At 38.8% G+C, this 20,031-nt stretch overlaps 2 protein-coding genes across 6 annotated transcripts in view; one reads left to right on the forward strand and one right to left on the reverse strand.

Moving 5' to 3' along the window:
- The window catches only part of LOC109433516 (calbindin-32), a 268,476-nt gene that overhangs the window by 110,190 nt on the left and 138,255 nt on the right, over positions 1–20,031 (forward strand). For all 5 annotated transcript variants that reach the window (XM_062856383.1, XM_062856382.1, XM_062856381.1 and 2 more), the window contains one exon: positions 16,979–17,224. In XM_062856383.1, coding sequence (XP_062712367.1) covers positions 17,086–17,224 — 139 coding nt within the window. In that variant the 5' untranslated portion in view covers positions 16,979–17,085. The remainder of the gene's footprint in view (positions 1–16,978; positions 17,225–20,031) is intronic.
- LOC134291048 (uncharacterized) lies at positions 2,152–11,164 on the reverse strand. Its single transcript, XM_062858312.1, has 2 exons — positions 9,537–11,164; positions 2,152–2,176 (listed from the first exon to the last, which is right to left on the reverse strand). Exons 1-2 carry the CDS (start codon positions 11,162–11,164, stop codon positions 2,152–2,154), a joined length of 1,653 nt encoding a protein of 550 aa, XP_062714296.1.

Here is a 20,031-nt window from a genome sequence, read left to right on the forward strand (position 1 = left end):
AGAGACAGATGGTAGATGAAAATAAGAGATGGGAAATAAAAGATAACAATGATAAATGATGATAATGAGAGATGGCTATGATGATGATGAGAGGTTAGAGAAAAGAAATGAGAGATGATGATGATAAAAGATGTGTCCGGACAGTACCGCTATGCTTACTAACAAGAAAATATCTCTCCCAAATTGTATCGCCAGGCTCTCTAAGCCTAGCGGGTGGACAAACTGTTTGGGATGGGCAACTTTTTTTTCTCCCACAAAAAAGTTCAACATGCTATATTTTTTTATAGAGTGCATCAAAAATTGTCAAATCAACCTATTATATGTGCATCAATGGTACAAATTTGAGCTCAATTAGTTAATCTTTCGCGCAGCTAGAAGCGTTCTCGTAAAACACTATTTTTTAGACAACTAGTTTTTGAACTGTCATATCTCGTAGACCAGTGAACCGAATTGAACCAAAATTTCATTCAATTCGGTTTACTAGTTTCCGATATATGACAGTTAAAAAATTAGTTGTTTTCAAAATTGTGTTTTACGAGAACGGTTCTAGATTCGCGAAAGATTAAACAATCGAGCTCAAATTTATATCAATGATGGACATATAATAGGTTGATAATCGGTCAAAATTTGAGATTTTTTGATGAACTCTATGAAAAGTTACAGCACGTTGATTTTTTTAGTGAGAGAAAAAAAAACTTGCCTATCCCAAACATTTAGACCATTCCCTGTATATTGGAAATCTTAGGTCAATCTTATTCAAAAAAAAAAAAAAATAAATAAATAAAAGGTAATCCAAATTGAACTTTAGACAATTTCAATGCAAATTTATTGCCAAACCTAGGTCAATTCAAAACCAATACTTTTATAATTAAAAGCAAACCATATAAATTGCATTCCAAAGTAATTCTAAAGCGTACCCAACGCCAAGCAAAAGCTAATCAGATAAAAAGTCTGTTTTTAGCAAACATGCCAATTTATTTTAAGTCCAAAAGCAGTTGAGTTTAAGTACAAATGTCAAGAGAATTCAATGCCATTCCAAATCAAACTTAAATCTATTTTGACTCAAACAAACTCACATTTTGAAACCATCAATATTTAAAACTTTGGAGACATTTTTTGGCATTACGGTAAAAAAAACCTTGCGATGATTCTTTTGAACCTTTGCCAACGTTTCGGTCCTTGTTGGGATCTTCTTCATGGCAAGGGCCGAAACGTTGGCAAATATTTAAAAGAATCATCGTACGGTTTCTTTGACTGTAATGTAAAAAAATGTCTACAAACAACAACCTCCGTCGTGCCACCAACATTACACTTGAAATTTAAAACATATCAACGCTAATCCAATTCTAAAGTCAGTTCAAATCAAATCTCAAATTATAACTGAAACCCACAAACTTGGTGAAACTTGACAAGCAACGACAGCTTCTGTCAGTACCCTACTGCAGACTGCAGTTATTTCAGCTAACACTCTGTTGGTGGTCGTCACCACTCACCACACCATCGAGTTTGTGGTTTCCCCCTTCCCTGCACCGAACGGATAAGAGCGCATCCTTCCAGGATGTGGTGCGAATGTCGATACCGAGCATGATTTATACCACCTTCATCCGATTCAATGATTGCACAAACAGTCGGTAGTAACTATCTTTGGCGTGGCGCCAATGTTTGTCCGCCTGTACACAATAAATAATGGAAAAAAAAATCGCGATGTTTATTTGCATTCTGTTTCGTTCGATGAATTGAGAAAGTCCATCCTAAATTTGCACTATGTTGAAATAAAAAAATGTTTTTCAACAAGATTCGAAACCTGGTCTACTGTCGAGCGGGATTGCATACAATCCCGCTCGGCTATCTGTTAGCAATTATTTGGTCTGAAATTATTTGATGGGACTATTTTTGCTGTGTCAAAAATAACGGATTAAGATAGAATTTGAGCTCAAATGAGACACTGCAGATCTTGCAACTTCATCGCAACCGCATTGCCAATCTGCTGTCTTTCGATTTAATCACGTTTGATTGCGGAATGAAGATTGAAGAGGATATAAGTATGAGAATCCAAAGTGGTTCCGGAAAGGAATATGTTTTCTTCCGCAATCCTATTATTCGGAAAGGACTGATAATTGTCACTGACTTTGAATTCTTCTTTTGCTGACATCATTCCTGTTCCACATCCTCGAACCTAGAAGATAGAAGATTGAATTAGTTTCAATTCATTACCTTTTCCTTTGGATGTTTTCCGATCAGATGGACTCTGATTCACACAATCGAGTCGACCATCTTGAACAGAGTGGAACATCTTGATAAAATCCACGCCCTAATGTGATTAAATTTACGTCGTCGCTAGCCTTTGAATGAACAGAACCGTGTGTTGGATGGATGGCGCTGGCGATAAAAGCCATTTCAAAGGATAATGTAAACCGACCAAGTCACACTTCGTTGAGCTCTCCCCGAAATCCAGCTCCACCTTTTAATCTTAATTTACGGCTTCCGGCGCCCGGTGTCAAGGTCTTCTTTCCTCCTGCCTGGATCATCTCCGGAAGGCGAATGTGAATGGTAACTGCTGCACTGGAGAATCACCGAATGCAATGTGAGAACAAATGGTTTAATTTTGTAGAAAAATAAAGCATTTTCGTTTGAAGTGGGCGGGCTTCGACTGCATGGTGCTGGTGCAGTGCAGGAACAGTCATGCATGCCTTGCAGTGGGAAATGTTGAATCTCTTGGCAATGAGAAGCGAGGAACTGTTTTACATTTCCATGTCGGGGAATATACTCTTTCTGCTTTTATATTCAGCAGCTATTCAAATAATTTGGAACGTGTTTGCTTGCATGAACTCGGCAAACTGTTCAAGCATTAGTAACATAAAAACTATCACTTACGCGACGATTGTGCTATTCTCATAAAAAAGCTGAGCATTTCAAGATTTTTTTTTAGCTCTCTGATAGTATCATACGTGCGAAAAGTAGGAATGGCATTCATTTCTTGCCGCTCTTATCACGAAATAATGGACAAGAATTGGGACAAAGACATGAAAAATGAATTTTATATGAGACGTAAATTTCATTAGTCAGACATAAACATTAGACAATTCAAATTTACAAGCATTACGCTGAAAACTACATCTTTTTGTTAAAATAAGACTTGAAGGACTAAAAATGTTGGCAACTTATGTGTAATTAAGTCGCCCCGGACGTTAAGTAACGCGTTTTCACCTGATATGTCAGGTTCAGGAAACCATATACCAAAAAAACCGGATATGAGTGATCTAGCAACTTCCTAGAGGCCTTCTAAGCAGCTTCATTTTTCGGAATAATTTCGGAACTTGAACGGTTACATAAGGAAGTTGAATAGCCTTCTAAGCAGCTTTTGATGGAACTTTCCCAAAATTAATTAAAACTAAAAATGCACTTTTCCGATTCATCACAGCCTTTTTTGTTAGCTTCTATTGCGTGAAACATGACAAACTTGCTTTACATGATACACTCCTATGAAGATTTGAACCGGGTCCTCATGCGTGTTAACCTGCTGTCGTACCGCTGCGCTGCTATACACTCTCGACATGATGAGGTCAACTGGGCAACTGTACAGGTGTGCAAACTTAGCTGTTGGCAGAGCATTGATTCAAGTCAGTTTTCATCTGCTGAATACTCCATCGCACATCTTAGCACATGTAGTTACTGAAATGATCTTCTAAGAACTTGAAAGTTACAATAAAGATCGGAGTTGCATCTTAAGCAGCTTTCAATCTGTTTAAGAGGCTAACAATGAGCCTTGCTGGAACTTATATGCGAAGTTCCTGCAAGGCTCATTGTTAGCCTCTTAAGCAGCCAGAAAGTTCCATTCGGAACTCTATCTGAACTTCGTGGAACTTGAAAATGCATTTTGTCATGCCGGAACGTTTGGTAGTAATTAAAACGTTTTTTAGGTGTGTGCACAGTATTAAAAATCTATATAAATGTCTGCCAATTACTAATAATGCACATAAAGGGAATGCCATTATTCTGCTAGAGCTAAATTTACTAGCTTTGTTTTGATTGCCGGTGTGAATTTTCAAAAAATCGTTTAGTAGTTTATCAAAGACTCTTTCAAAAATTCAACCAGCTATTGCAGACATGCTTCTTTTCAGAATTTTTCAAGGGATTCTTACGTTTATTTTTCAGGCATTTGTTTGGAAATCTCTCTGGGGCTTTCTTATGGAATTCCTCTTGGGATTGCTTCCGGGATTTCTCCTGGAATATCTTCTGGAATTTCTCCAGGGATTCCTTTAGGAACTGCTACAGGGATTTCTCCACAAGTTACTCTACGAACCGTTTTTGGGTTTCCTTCAAGAGTTTTTCCAGATTTTTTTCTGCATTCTTCAGTACTTTCTCTTGGAACTTCTATGGGATCTCCTCCTGAGATTTCTTCATAAATTCCTGCTGGGATTCCTCCGGGCTTTTCTCCAGAATTTCCTCCATGGATTTCTTTATGGATTCCTCCAGGCATTCCTCCAGCATTCCTGCAGTTATTTCCTCCTGAAATTCCTCCAAGGATTCCTCCAGAAATTCTTCCAAGAATTCCTTCTAAAATTACTGTAGCTATTCCTCCAGAGATTACTCCAGAAATTATTTGAGGAAGTCCTCCAAGGATTCTTCTCAGGTTTCCTCTAGAAATTTCTCTGGGAATTCCTCAAGGGCTTTCTTCAGACATTTCTTCAGGAATTCCTTCCAGAAGTCCTCTAGGAATTCCTCCAGGAATTCATCCAGCATTCTTCCAGGAATGCCAGTATGGATTCCTCTAGGAATTTATAAAAATGACACAACACATCGTCTTTAGCCAAAGGCTGTATAGACTGGGCATAACTAACACTAGACAACAGACAACGTTTACGACACCTAGTAGTGTTGAATTTTAGGTTTGACAAAAAGTTTTCCGCGCCTGGAGTGGGATTCGAACCCACACTCCGTTACTTACAATAAGGCTGGCGCCGCTTACCGGACGGCCACGAGGCCCACTAATTTATGCAGGAATTTCCTCAGGGATTCCTATTTATTTATTCCTTCAGGCATTCCTCCAATAATTCCCCGAGGAATTCTTCCAAAAATATCTTCAAGAATTCTTTTAGGCATTCATCCAGGGATTCTTCCAGGAATTTCGCCAGGAATTCATCAAAGGATTCAGAGAAATTCCTGCTTATCTTTTTCTAAGAATTCCTCCATAGAGTGCTCCGGAAAATTCCATAAAGATTGCTCCAGATATTCCTATTGCAAATCAGGGATTCCTTTCGGGGTCTTTTCAAAAATTTATTTAGGGTTTCTTTCAGAAATTTCAGAAATCATTCCATCATCTTTCCCAGGGATGCACCCAGAATTTCTCCGAGAATGCCTTCAAGTATACCCGCAGATTTTTTTTTTTGAATCACTTGGGTTTCTTAAAGAATTTCGACAGTGATTTTAATTGGATTTCTCCAAAATAATTCTACAGGGATGCATACAGGAGCCAGGAAATTTTCCAAGAGGGCGTCCTGGTATTCTCTCAAAATTTCCTCCGAGAAATCCTTTAGGAGTTTACCCACGGTTTTGTTCATGAATTCACCCTGTAGCTCGTGCAAAGGATTTTTTTCAGAAAAATGTCCTGTGATTCTTTTTTTCCCAAGTTTTTTGTTAATTGTTTTCATTTGAGAATTTTAACATGCTTAGTAATTATTCACACTCCAAGAAATCCTTCAACAATTAACATATGGATTTCTACAAGAACTTCACCAGAGACTCCTTTAGGAGTTTTTCTGTTATGACATTGTTCAATCAGTATATCAAAGATTCTCGAAAAAAAAAATCAAGAGTTACCTTCAGAAATGCCAGAAATGACTCAAGGGTTTCTCCTAAAGATTGTTTAAAATAGAACTTATACTAGGATCCCTTCAGGAATTCCACCAGGGATGGACCGAAATGTGTGCACGGATTTCTCCAGAAATTACTCTTGGAATTTCTCCAAGAAGTTGCCTTAAAACTTTTTAGGGATTCCTTCGGGAATATCTTCAACAGTTTCTTCAGGAGTTTAATCAGGGATTCATCCCGGATTTTGTCTAGGGATGCACCATTAATTCTACTAGGAATTCCTACTTAAATTCCTCCAAAAGTTTGTTTTGATTCTTTCCAGCGATTCGTTCAGGAATTCCTTTAGGTGAATTCAAGGATTTTCCAAGGATTGCATTATTTGAGAGTTCTCCGGGAAGTCCTTTTAGAAATTCTTCATGAATTTCTTCAGGGATTCCTTTCAGAAATATCTACAGGGACATTTGGTGTAGTGCACGTCCAGCGTACCTGTCTGGGTCAACATCTTACTAGGGGTCACAGTGGTCAGAACCGGTTTAAGCCATGACATGTCACAACATCTTTGGACAGAAATTTATATGGTGCTGTCCATAAACTATTTAACATGACATTGCGCTCCAAAAGTTTTTATTTATAATTTGGGAAACTGCTGCCGGGGAAGGGATCGCCATATTTTTCTCTAAACATTTTAGAGGGCGAGTAATGGTGTTTAAGGCCAGGACATTAGATGGAAATTCCTATGGATCGGCTGACGAGATGTCGCCGTGCTATGGTTTTGTTTAATTATATTCAATAACGCTGCGCAGTAGGCCTGGTCGCTCTAATACTTGTAAAAGATCTTCGATGCATTGCAAATATTGACAATGAATTATATTGACCAGGCATCATTTTTTTTTGCTAACTCATGCAAGTAACGCTCTATCACACCGCGGTGTTATTCGGATAAAGTAGCCTGTGATATTTTCCTCGCACCCATAAACGATTGAAAAGGCTCTAACTCCAATTCCTTTATGATGAAAATATGCACTCTCCAGCTAGCGCTCACTCACAAATTGATTGCTCTCGCAGGAGAAAATGGTTGCTTAGTTTGCACCAATCAGAGATGCCAGACTATTTTATTAAAAATCTGTATCAAGTCCCAGATTTAAACAGAAACTTGAAAAATGAACAACTTTTATATGATTTTTAATATTTACTGGTATTTATTTTTCTGAAAATGTAAAAAATGTACAAACTTTCATAAATTCTTTAAAAATTAAGCAGTCATGTGTGCCATCAGAAATCTCACGCTCCCATATTCATCCTATTCGAAAACAAGCTATTACGGCACCGATTGATTTCGTTCTTTTTGTTTTCATGGGTGCTCACTTCTAACAAAAAATACAAACATAAGAAACAAATCAAACACCGCTTCAATCCTTTGTTTTTGCCTTTCTCGTACACCAAGTGTGGAAAGGCTATATGTTCACTCCAAAAATGACTTTTTGATAGAAGTCCCGGAGGGTCGAGTCACATATACCAATCGACTCAGCTCGACGAATTGAGGTGATGTCTGTGTGTGTGTATGTGTGTGTATGTATGTGTGTGCGTATGTGTGTATGTGTGTGTACAAAATAAACTCACATCACTTTTTGGCAGTAAACCTCAACTGATTTTAATGACCGGCGGTTCATTCGATGCGGAATCTGGTCCCATTGTTTCCTATTGAAAATGGTTCGGATCGGTCCAGCCGTTCCGGAGCTATGGCCATTTAGGAGTTCCGGGCCAGTACCCCAGGAAGGGGCCAGATATGAAAATGTATCAAACCCATGCTTGCGACACATCAAACCACGGCATTTTCGATAACTTGATGAATGATGACCATGAAAATAGTCTCAGACTATATCTGAACCGGTTGTGTTGCAGAACCGGTTCCGGGTGTCCCGCTGGAAGTGGCCAAATATAAACATGAACTAAACCCATGCATGCGACATATCAAAACGTGGCTTTATCGATAACCTGATGAATAGTAAGCAGGAAAACAATCTCAGTTTATATCGAAACCGGTAGTGTTCCGGAACCGGTTCCAGATGTCCCGCCGGAGGAGGCCAAGTATAAAAGTGAACCCAACCCATGCATGCGACACAGCAAATAGTGGCTTTTTTATATCATGATGAACGGTAAGCAAGGAAATATTCTCAGAACATATCAGAACCGGTAGTGATCTGGAACCGGTTCCAGGTATCCCGCCGGAAGTGGCCAAATATAAAAGTGAACTAAACCCATGCGGCACATCAAATCGCGGCTTTTTCGATAACCTGATGAACGGTTAGCAAGAAAATAGGATCGAACAACATCAGAAACTACCGGTACTGTTCCGGAATCGATTCCGGGTGTCTCGCCAAAAGAAAGCATATATAAAAGTGAACCAAACTCATGCACATCAAATCGCGGTTTTTTTGGTATCTTGATTTAGCAGTTTCCGACCATATTTGGGAGTACTGGTAGTGTTCCGCAACCGATTACGGGTGTTCCACCGCAAGTGGTCTAATGTAAACGAGAACCAACCCATGAATGCGACACATTAAATTACTTTTTACGTAACCTGGTGAATAGGGTGGCCCACACTTATATGAAAAACAAAAATTTCGAAATGTGTTCAGTCTGTGCAGCCTCCGGCTGAAGACGGTGTGAATTGTCTTTAAAAGTGTGCCGAAACCAGTTCCAGTTGTACCTCCGGAAGTGGTCAAATTGTTCTATATGGATCATCACCGTTGTTGATTATGTTGAGGGTTTGTTCATCGACTTTTTTCGGTGAAAATGATTAAAATTCAGCATTTCCCGAACGTTTCGACCTACTACTGTTTTCGGTCATCCTCAGCGGTTCCTTAAATGTTTATTTAATCAGTAATTTATATAAAATATTATCAAAAACTTACATGCTATGGGGCAGAACTATAACCATTGCCCATTTGTTTACTTCTGTTCATTCGTTCGGTGTTGTATTGGTGCTAGTGTTTTGTGTTTTTAGTTTTTCGATCAGGCCGTTGTATGCGGACCTGAACTTAATAGAGTCTCTTTGCAAATTTACAGTGTTGTCGTCCCCTTTGATTTTTATATAAAATGTTTCAGCTATTAGACGAGTGTCTGTTCTAGATAATTCATCTAAGATATTAGTTTTATCAAAGTTAAAACAATGACCTTCATTAATTGTATGTTGTACTAACCCAGTGCTACCTATTTTTTTAGTTTTTACATCATTTTTGTGTTGTTCTAATCTTTTGCTTAAAAATTGACTGGTTTGACCAATGTATGTTTTGCTTTCACAGACACCACATGGTATTTCGTACACTACATTTGTTCGTTTTAATTTTTCGACCTTATCCTTTAGTTTTGTAAATACTTTATCCTTAATTTTACCTATTGGTTTGAAAGCTAGTTTTATATTGTATTGTTTTAAATATTTAGCTATTTTTTCTCCTAGTCCTGGTACATATGGTGTCGATATATATTTGTGTTCTTGTAGTGTTTCCTCTTTTTGCAGCGAGTTGTACATGTAATGTGTTCTTTCTTTAATCGTCCGTTCTACTAATAGTTTTGGGTAGTTATTATTGTTTAAAATTTGTCTAACTGTGTCAAGTGAATTAGGTCTAACATTTGCGTCACTTAATTTAATGGCTCTATCGACTAATGCAGTAATGGTATTCTTTTTGTGAGTGAAGGGGCTCACAGATAGATAGTCAAGATACCTTCCATTTACGTCCTTGGGGGTCCATTCTAACGTTATTCCTTTCTCGGTTCGTCTCATAATTGTGTCCAGGAATTTCAGGCGGCCATTTTCCTCAATTTCCACCGTGAATTGGAGTCTCGGATGGTAGCTGTTGAAGACTTCTACAATTCTGCTGATATCCTGACGTCGTATGGCCATTAAACAGTCATCTACGTATCGTTTGAAGAATATCGGTATGATGTCCTCCTGCTTAAGCAATTCCAAGGCGTTTGATTCAATTCGTTCTAGTGTGATGTTGGCTACTACTGGTGAGAGGGGTGATCCCATTGGTACTCCAAATTTTTGTTTGAAGAACTGATTTTGATGTTGGAAGAACGTAGACGACAGTAACAGACTCAACATCTCTTCGAAGTTTTCCTTTGGAATACTCGTAAACTCTTGGATTTCCTCCCACCTTAGCATGACACTTTCTACGGCAAAATCGACAGGAACATTTGTAAAAAGAGACACGACATCCAGCGATACCAAAATTGTGTCGTTTCTTATTGTAACGTTTCGCATCTCTTTTACAAAGTCGAAGCTATTTACGATATGACACGCAGTTTTCCCAACTATATTGTTTAGTATGGACGATACGTATTTCGCACACTTATACGTAACCGTGCCAATCGTCGAGCAGATGATTCGTAGTGGCCTATCCTCTTTATGGGTTTTTGGAAGACCGTAGATGCGAGGGGGGTTGCAGTGGTAGATTTTAAGACGATGTTTAGTTGCTTGATCAATCCATTCCTCTCTACCCCATAGGTCCAACATTGAGTTGATTTTCCTCAGCGTCTTCATTGTTGGATCCCTACTAACCTTCTCGTACGTTTCTTCATCGTTGACTAGCTCATTCATTTTTCGATCATATTCCTCTCTAGTGATAACGACGACTTGCTTCCCTTTATCAGCTCTCGTTATTACCAGATCTGTGCGTTCTCGTAGAAACTTTCTGCTTTTCTCCATCTCTTTTCTAATCCATTCGCTTTCATCATGAAACGGTTGTTTGATGAAGTTTATATGGTTTATGAAAGCATTGCACAGGTCGTTCCGTATCGTTTCAGCGTGTGGGTCCCACTGAATGCAGTTCTCGATCTCCGATAACATCCGAACGTACGGTGCGTTTTTTCTGTCCGGGATGTTGAAGTTGCCTCCCAGCTGTAGAGTACGGACCAAAAAGTCTGGTAACTCTGATCCGGAATAGTTAGCAACCCACGAGTCCTGTTTGTGCATCTGACAAACTTTCGCTGTTTTTAGGCGATCCATTTTTGCCGTTTCCCTTGCGTTGCATTGCCGATACAATGATTCCTCTTTTCGTTTTACACAGGCATCAAAAAACGTACTGTCCTCCTGTACTAGAGCGTGATCGATTTGCCTACGGAGCGAAGCTGACGATGTTTTGATTTTCTGTAGGCTTCGTTGGCAATCGGCAATCAGCACACTAACCACCTTCAGTTTGAACTTTTTTACGACCTTCTCCAGTTTTACACTCGATTCACCGTTCTCCACATCCAACGTTAGGTCGAAATTCAAACAGTTCGGAACGATCTTAGTCCTACGACAATTTAGCAGAAACAGGCGTCTGTTCCGTAGACGTGCTGCCTTCATCCGTTAGTACAACATACAATTAATGAAGGTCATTGTTTTAACTTTGATAAAACTAATATCTTAGATGAATTATCTAGAACAGACACTCGTCTAATAGCTGAAACATTTTATATAAAAATCAAAGGGGACGACAACACTGTAAATTTGCAAAGAGACTCTATTAAGTTCAGGTCCGCATACAACGGCCTGATCGAAAAACTAAAAACACAAAACACTAGCACCAATACAACACCGAACGAATGAACAGAAGTAAACAAATGGGCAATGGTTATAGTTCTGCCCCATAGCATGTAAGTTTTTGATAATATTTTATATAAATTACTGATTAAATAAACATTTAAGGAACCGCTGAGGATGACCGAAAACAGTAGTAGGTCGAAACGTTCGGGAAATGCTGAATTTTAATCATTTTCACCGAAAAAAGTCGATGAACAAACCCTCAACATAAGTGGTCAAATGTAGAACGGAACCAAACGCAACATATTCAATAAGGTCTTCTTCGATAACGCGAAGAACGGTCAGCAAGAAAATAGTCTCGGGCCACATTTAAGACTACCGGTAGTGTTCTGGAACAAGTTTCGAGTGCCTCGCCGGAACTGGCGAAATGCAAAAAATGAATCACACCCATGCATGCGGTACATCAATTCACGACTTTTGAGGAAAACTGATTAACAATTTGCATGGAGCTAGTCTAAGACCACATCAGGAACAATCGGTACAATCCCGGAAATGGTTCTGGGTGTCCCACTAGAACTGCCGTAATTCTGCAAAGTGACGTAAGCGACATTGATAGTTTTGGCCCATTTTTTGGTTATTATGCATAACACTCTTGCTTATCCTCTTAGTTTCTTTCCAAAGTTGATAGATTACGACTTGATCTTGCATTCTAATACAGCAGGCATACGACAGTGTTATTTTTACACCAGATATTATATATAATATACCAAAAAATATCGACATTTTGAATGGCGCTTACGTCACTTTGCAGAATTACGGCAGAGAAGTGATAAAATGTAAAAGTGATCCATACCCATGCATGCGATACATCAAATCGTGTTTTTTAGGTAACCTAATGAACATTAGCAATGAAATAGTCTTAGACTATATTTGGGAGACCCGGTAGTGCTCTGGAACCAGTTCCGGGTACCCCACCGAAAGTGACCAAATGTACCATGTGACAAATCAAACCACGGCTTTTTCAATAACCGGAGGAATGGTTAGCTATAAAATAGGCTCATATCATATTTTAGACTACCGGTAGGGTTGCAGAACCAGCGTTTGGTGCTTCGCCAGAACTACGAAATAATAAATGAATTAATAAAATTAATGAATAAAATTATTGCATGTGGTTAAAGTTTGTATGGGAAATTTCACATGCTTGTATTTTTTTTGTCAAATTTTACATGAATGTTGTAACTTATGATATGATAATAAAATATAGCCTAAAGTGTGCAGAAAAGTGTCGAAGACCGCAAAGCGATCTGTGATTTTGTAAAAAGTTATATCTTAGCTTGTAAATATCGTCTTGATATTAATCAGCCTCCAGTGTTAGTGAAGGTGCTCAAGCAGTCAACTTAGAAGTCTGATTATTTTAGCTCTGCTCATACGTTGATCATAACGTCGGACTATGTGCCATCAATAATGTTTGAGTCAATTCAATGATGGCTTTGATAAAATGCTTGCTTTTCTTATAAAGTATCAGGATTCAGAACACTTTGGCTTACGTCGACGGAACGATCGTGAGAACACATTCGATGAGAAAGGCACTATCACCACTAGGTGGATTAATTTGGGTTTTTTTTGCAGGATGAAAATTGGAACCACATGCTTAATAAGGGAACGAATACCCTATTAATTTTTCATTGAATTTATTAAATCAACTTTGAATTTTATGCTTTAGGGCTGTTCGCAGATCGGAAGGAATTTCTCGGTCTATCTTGATGCATGGGAAATTCCTTCATGAATCCTTCAAGAAATTATTTTTCTTCGATCGCAGTACGCAGTTGCGAAGAAATGACAATTCAAATGGCAGTCACTGCAGAAAGTTTCTGCCAGGAAGCGGTCAAAGAATTTCTTGAGCGATTCCTTTTAAACTCGAAACTGGGCTTTTCTGGCGAAATCTGTATCACATTTTAAAAACCGGTATTTTTCTGTATGCTGTATCTTGTCTGTATAGCAGGTCAAAAATCTGTAAAACACAGAATAATCTGTACATCTGGCATCACTGGCACCAATCCACGTTGTTTTTGAGATGGCCATGGAAACAAGTAGGGTGCCTGTACCAGTTATCGCACTACCTAAGGAAAACTTTTTCTACAAAAATAAGAAGTAGACCGATGAATGTTTCCAATATGTCAAATGATAGTGTAGTATCTATACTTTACAGGAAAAATAAACAAACCGAGCCAAAACTACTTTTAGTATTTATCACGGCGTGTGCCAATGATAGGAACCCTGTACCAGTTATGGACACATTTTCTTATTTCGGTTCCACTTCGCACTATTTACATGCATTCCTTATGGGATTAGCCATAACTGGTACACTATGGCGAAATAGGGTGCAAGGAAGCCGAAATTATAAGGAAAATGATTTATTTTTATAATAATTTTAGCAAGTTGTGAAGTTTGAATGATTGCAATCATCTTTTGTGAGTGTAATCTTATATTCACACAATGTTTCGTGTTGTTTTTCATCGTTAAAGGTTGAAAATCAACTATAGCCAATTTGAGGTACTATAGCCATAACTGGTACACTGAGCCTACATTTTATGTATTCACGGTATCACAGAACGTAAAATAATTGATCTCGTGCTTCGGTGGAGACGTATGACTCGCAGACGGAGTGAAAAATGTGATGCTTTGTTGTTTATTCGTGAGTTATGGATGGAAAGAAAGAGGACTATCGTGAGTGCTGGAGTGAGAGACTTTCATTTTTCATCCCATGCAGTTAAAAATCAATATCGCGGAGGTGGATAAATCCGTGGATTTTGATCTCGTGAATGAAAAATTTTATGCCTGATAATGACAAGAAAAATTCTAGAAGTAGTCTTTTCTATCATTTTCCAGGATTCTTCCATGTGATGGCAGTGTTAGTGAAGACTAGACTAGACTAAAACGTGCACTACGCCAGCGAGCTGTTCCCAACGTGATGCATTAGGAAGGTTGAAAACACTTCCGTGAGAATTGGTTGACTACAAATTTTAATGAAACGAAAAAGATTTATTCGTAGGTTGAAACGATTTTCAGTTATCACTTATTGTTCATATCGGAAAGGATGTGAAAGCGGAAATTCTTCCGCCGGCGTGAAAATGGTGCATTTCCGTATCATTGAAATGAAAATGACGAACCCTGCTCCTCGTAAATCCCTCTCAGACGCCCTTGTGTCTCTTGAAGGTGGTGCCCCTCTTTAACCATCATCCATCCCTTGGAGGTACCATCAGATTACTTTTTGCACTCATGATAATGTCTTTCAGTAAGTAAGGCTGTTTATTGTAGAAATATGCACCACGCAAAATATGTCAAATACGCAAATCAGAAGAGAACACAAAACTTATACTCACCCACAACATTTCACTAATGTGTGTCCATTATTCAATCCAGCAAATACTTCCAAGATTATGATTGCAACCATTAGTGTTGAGTGATGTTAAGACCCGCCCATACCATAGAAAAATGGTTCCATAAAAGAATACAATTTATTTTCTTATCCTTGAACGGTTTGTGGTACTCAGTCCACGATAGTTTTCGGCATCATTCTGTGTCACACAATTGGCGACCCACTATATTTTTCATGATTTTTTTTCCTGAAAAAGATTGCGCGCAAAATGTCTCATAATCTGGTATTTGCCACATTTGTCAAAATAAAGCTGCTATTCGTCGTAATGTCAATTTAAATCATAGCCTAGAAACGCTCACTGGGGAATAGTGTAGAGCTGCAAGTAGGGATAGATTTCCTTAAGCACGAACCATCCATCAACGCGGTAACGAAGGCAATAAATTGCTTAACTGCGCTCTACACAGCTGTTGTCCGTCCGGTTGCATGGAAGCAGACTATAACTCGACGGAGCGTATTTCATATTAGGTTTCGGTGGCAGAACAGGAAAGATCGTTGCAACAGTGATGTCTTTATTTGTATTAAGGAGATTTTTTGAAGAATTGACATATTCGCAATATATGAAGCTTCTACCATTTGCTCACATATTTAAGAATGTGATGGCAAACGCTTCTGTTATGGCTTCAATAAAAAAGGCCAAACATCTATTTTGCTTCATACATTTCACAAAAATTTCATGCATTTAGTTATACAAACGTTATGCAACATCCTCAACACACTGCAGCAATAACTCTTCTTTATGTAGTGATGTTCCAACAAACAAGACCAACAAGAATTTCCTCCCAAAGTATTTGCTTCCATCCAGCAGCACACACTTTGTTCCCAAAGCCCTGGGGCATCAGCCAGCAGCAGCGCAAGCCAATTCAAAAGCCATTGCCAACAGCCCCCGGCAATATTTCCCGAATGTGAATGCAGCCTGCGTAAAACTTGGACCGAATCCAACCACAGACAGTAAGGATTCCAGCACCCACACAACAGAAAGGCCCGGACCCGGATGGCACCGTTGCGCTGTTTTCATCGCACCACTACCGCACCGGCCGCCCAAACGGAAACGAACCCGTGCCCCATAATTGCTGATCAATAAATTCCTTTGTCAGCGCTGTTCGAAAATTGCCGGTCCAGTTATTAATTGGGCTGTCATATCGTTAGGTGGTTTTTACGAGCTGCCACTGCCGGTGGTGGAGACCAAAAACCCAGCCACCTGTGAGCGGAATAAAAAAAAAAGAATCGCATTAAAAGGGTATCTTTCTTTTAGGCTTCCAAGTAGTAAAACCGCCCTCCTCGGGGCGGTCATCAATGATTGATGAGCCTTGCCTACCCAGTACTCATTCCCCTTCTTCACCCAATGAGACCTGATGAGTCTCACCGGTCGTCTGCGCCTGTGTCTTACCCACGCGACTTGTCCGAACTTTCACTTTGACGAGCGGAGCGTTATTTTTGTATCCGGCATTCCCGGTACGTTCCGGAAATGGACAATTGTAGGACGTTTGCATAAAAATAGACCACGCGAAATCGATCCCTCAGAGGACAACCAACGGTGGTGATGGACGGCGACGACGACGATGGCGACGATGTTGGCTGTCGCACACGGTAATTTACTGTGCTAACTGGTCACATCGAGCGAGCGGAAATCGATAGCCTTGAAATCGGTTCGAGGAAGACGGCGAAGACGTCACCAGAGATGTATTATACCTTTGAGGGTGGAGACGGCCGGAGTTTGAACTTGTAGCGTTGAAGGGCAGAGCGATGAAATATTTATAATATATCCAGCCTGAAATTTCTTTGGAACTAGAAAAAAGGGATTGTTAATCCAATCTATAGCCAATTCTCAATGACACTGATTAACATTCTATGACGCCAAGGTGCAATTGAATTTCCCTTTCTGATATAGAGCTAGATTAAAAAGGTATTGTTTATCAAACAATTCTGGAGAGTGTTCCTTGATTGTTCCGTTTGTAAAATACTTCTTTACCTCTGCCATGATTGTTGCTTAAAATTCACGATTGATAATTTGAAGACGAAATCTAGATTCTAGAAATAATACCGACCATTTTATCTCTTCTGAAGAATACCCATTACTCCAAAACCCCACGTTCCTGGAAACCCATATCCCTCATCCGCCATTTAGAATCTTTCGCATAAATAATTCCTAATCAGCTTCCACCAATCTAACAACCGACTCTCTTTTTTCTTCCTTTCAGCCCCGTCTCCCCCAGGCCAACCCTGTCCAGCCGAAGGCCTAACCGCGACAAAGTAGCGACCAACCCCGCCCAACCCTTACACCGCACCACCAGCCAGCCAGCCAGCCATGGATCTTCAGCAGCAAAAAGTGCACATCGAAAAGGCACAGAACTTCATGCGCCAGTACCGGGATCCGGAGTCACGGGAGCTGAAAAAATTGTCCGCCAACCAGTTTATGGACGTTTGGAGCCACTACGATCGGGATGGTGAGTATTTATTCTTGGAAGATGATGGAGGTGGAAGACATTATAAGTTGTTTATGTAACGAGTTGCAAAATTTAGATTTTTACATATTTGGTCGTACATTATTCCGACCTGCGTTTGTCCCATTCGGTTGTCCGAGACAATGATGGTGTCAAAGCCGGAACTCCTTGATTCCACCAGGAACTCTTTCATGGATTTCAACATGAACTTCTTGAGGGACTCCTCTTTGAACTCCTTCAGCAATTCCTTCAAACATTTTTTGCAGGATTTCTCAGGAATTATTTCAGGAAGTTCTCTTGGAATTCTTAGAAGTATTTAGACTAGAGTTCGTTGATGGTTTTATTTTCTGAAATTTCTTGAAGGATTCTTCCAGAAGCTCTCTCAGGGAAATTTCTCTATGAATTAATTAAGGGATTAAAGACCAAGTTGGTTTGAATTCGGACTCAGAAAATATTGCATACACTAAAAGCTGTTTTTATGTATGTTATTTTTATGCACTTATAATTTATGTAGGGTAGCGAACCACTTGGGCAGCGGCCGGTATTTTGGGCACTCTTCGCTAGAACTCAGTCAATTCCAAACCAATTGACTTGAAATTTTGTACACGGCTAAATATTATACGTATCTTATCGCGTTCCAAAAATTGTGTCAATTGATTCAAAATTGGCTGAGTTATAGCAGAAAAGTGCCCAAAATAGGACCCCTGCCGAGATGGTTCCACTTCCCTACCTTTTTATGCCCTGCATAAAAAGATGGAAAGCTACTCAGAGCCAATATTTTGCATAAAAAAAATTTAATAATGACGGAAACTATTGCAACTACTTCGAACTGATTAACCTTGCATGTATCTATTGGATAGTATAGTAGGGCCACTAATCTGATAATGGCAAAGGAACATAGACTGATTTCATGCACATACCTTTGGAAATATAACGTTGAACATATGGATGTTGAAATCGTCAACGCGCCAGAGGCCGTTTTTTAAGGATATAATTTTCTTTCAATTGCTTTCAATCACATTCAATCAAATTTTATTTTCATAATAGTACTTTTATAGCTGGATAAAGTCTTCAGGAGTTCGTTTGTTCGTCGGACAAGAACGAAAAAAATATTACCTTATAAATTAAGAGACATTTTCTGAAAATTGAATTATTTGACAAATGATAATTTTTAGAAAATATTATGTTTTAAGCATGAAATTGTTTTTAAGTACTTAGTATTTGTACTTATCATAAAGGTAGGTTTATATACCTTCATCGACAAAAAATTGTTTTGAAAAATGTTCAAACAGTGTTAAGTTTTTTATTAATTTATCTTAAATACGATTTTTAATATGTAGCACCTTTTTTTAGTTTTTACTTCCTAAACATTTGAAATTATTTTTAAAATATTTTTCAAACATGGGCGTATTAAAGAGTACATATTTCTTCATGGTTTCCATATGTTTAAAAGTTTTAATCTTAGTTCATTTTGCTCTGAAAATTAGAGGAAAACTTGATTGATTAGAAATTGTTAACAATTATAAGGTATCCCATATACGTAACCAATGAATATTTTGACAAAAATTTTAGAGATCCTGTATGACAATGACCTCCTTTTTGTATCCTAATCCAAAAAAGTTTAATTTATTAGGATTATTTCATTACAAATCATCAAATACCGCAAAAAAATGGATTGTCGCATTTTTTTTATGGGTCATACTGTACGTGGGTTTCGGAGGCATTTGAGGAAATCTCAGAGCTGGTTTTGAAGACGTTACGGAGGCGTTTTGAAGAGGCTTCGGAAGGTTTCAGGTGGGTTACATAAGGCCAAGGGGATTTTGGAGACATGTCTAGTGGGATTTTGTGGCGCTACTCAGACGTTTTCGAGGCCTTCGGAAAGTTTTAGATGCGTTACATGGGGCTCATGTGGGTTTCAGGGGGGATTTCGTAGGCATTCCAGGAAGTTTCAGAGGATTTTTAGAGACCGCATCACACTACGTTTTGAAACGTCCCTGAGATGCTCTTTGATTCTTGAAACTCCTGACCTGAAATGCCTTCAAATGCCACTGAAACCTACGGAGTGGCCACTTATGACATTGAAACGCCCTTGAAGTCAACATTATCAATTTTAAATGTCCCTGAAACCCCTTTGGACGCCCTCAAAAGGCTCCTGATATCCCTGAAATAACCCCCTGATGCCCCTTGGAACCCCTTTATTTGGGCTCTCTGGGAACTTTCTGGAAGCCCCCTTAGCCCCACCTCCAATGCGCAAGAGCAGGACCTACTCTCGCAAACTACATTCCATCATCAAATCCCAAAAATAATTAATGCACAAATTTCCTTCTTTATTTATATGCAGTTCTTAATTTATGCACATTTCTAATTTATGCACCTCAGTCATGTGCTGTACGCAGAGCCGTAGCGTGGTCCCATGGTGCCCTTGGCAAGCATCGAGATTGGCGCTCCCCAACAATTAAATATTGATAATTTTCAATATTTGTAATTATTAATTTTTTATTTACAAAGTTTCATTGAAAGTTTGATTTTGGTGTTCCTTACAGTGTTTTTCTTACAGTGTTTTTCATCCGTGTATTTCTTTAGGAATTTCAATGAGAGTCGCCCAAACATTTTCCAAAATTCATTTCTTTTATACAAGCATAAGCACGAACAAATTTTGCATTTCAATAATCTCATTGACAATAATTACATCACAATAATTAGAAATGACATTTCAGATTCCTCATATAAATTATGCAAAAAAAATTTTTCAAGAAATCTTACAGTATAGGTTTCTTTCTGGATTTTTAGATGAGCTATATTTTGTTTTT

Source organism: Aedes albopictus, chromosome 3, assembly GCF_035046485.1.
Source record: "Aedes albopictus strain Foshan chromosome 3, AalbF5, whole genome shotgun sequence".
NCBI lineage: Eukaryota > Metazoa > Arthropoda > Insecta > Diptera > Culicidae > Aedes > Aedes albopictus.

Bases quoted from the DNA above. Each gene is read 5' to 3' on its own strand.
- LOC134291048 (XM_062858312.1), bottom strand. From the start codon at position 11,164: ATGAAGGCAGCACGTCTACGGAACAGACGCCTGTTTCTGCTAAATTGT. The intron at 2,177-9,536 runs GTATCTTGACTA...TCTATCTTCTAG, and splicing joins CCCAAGGACGTAAATGGAAG to GTTCGAGGATGTGGAACAGG.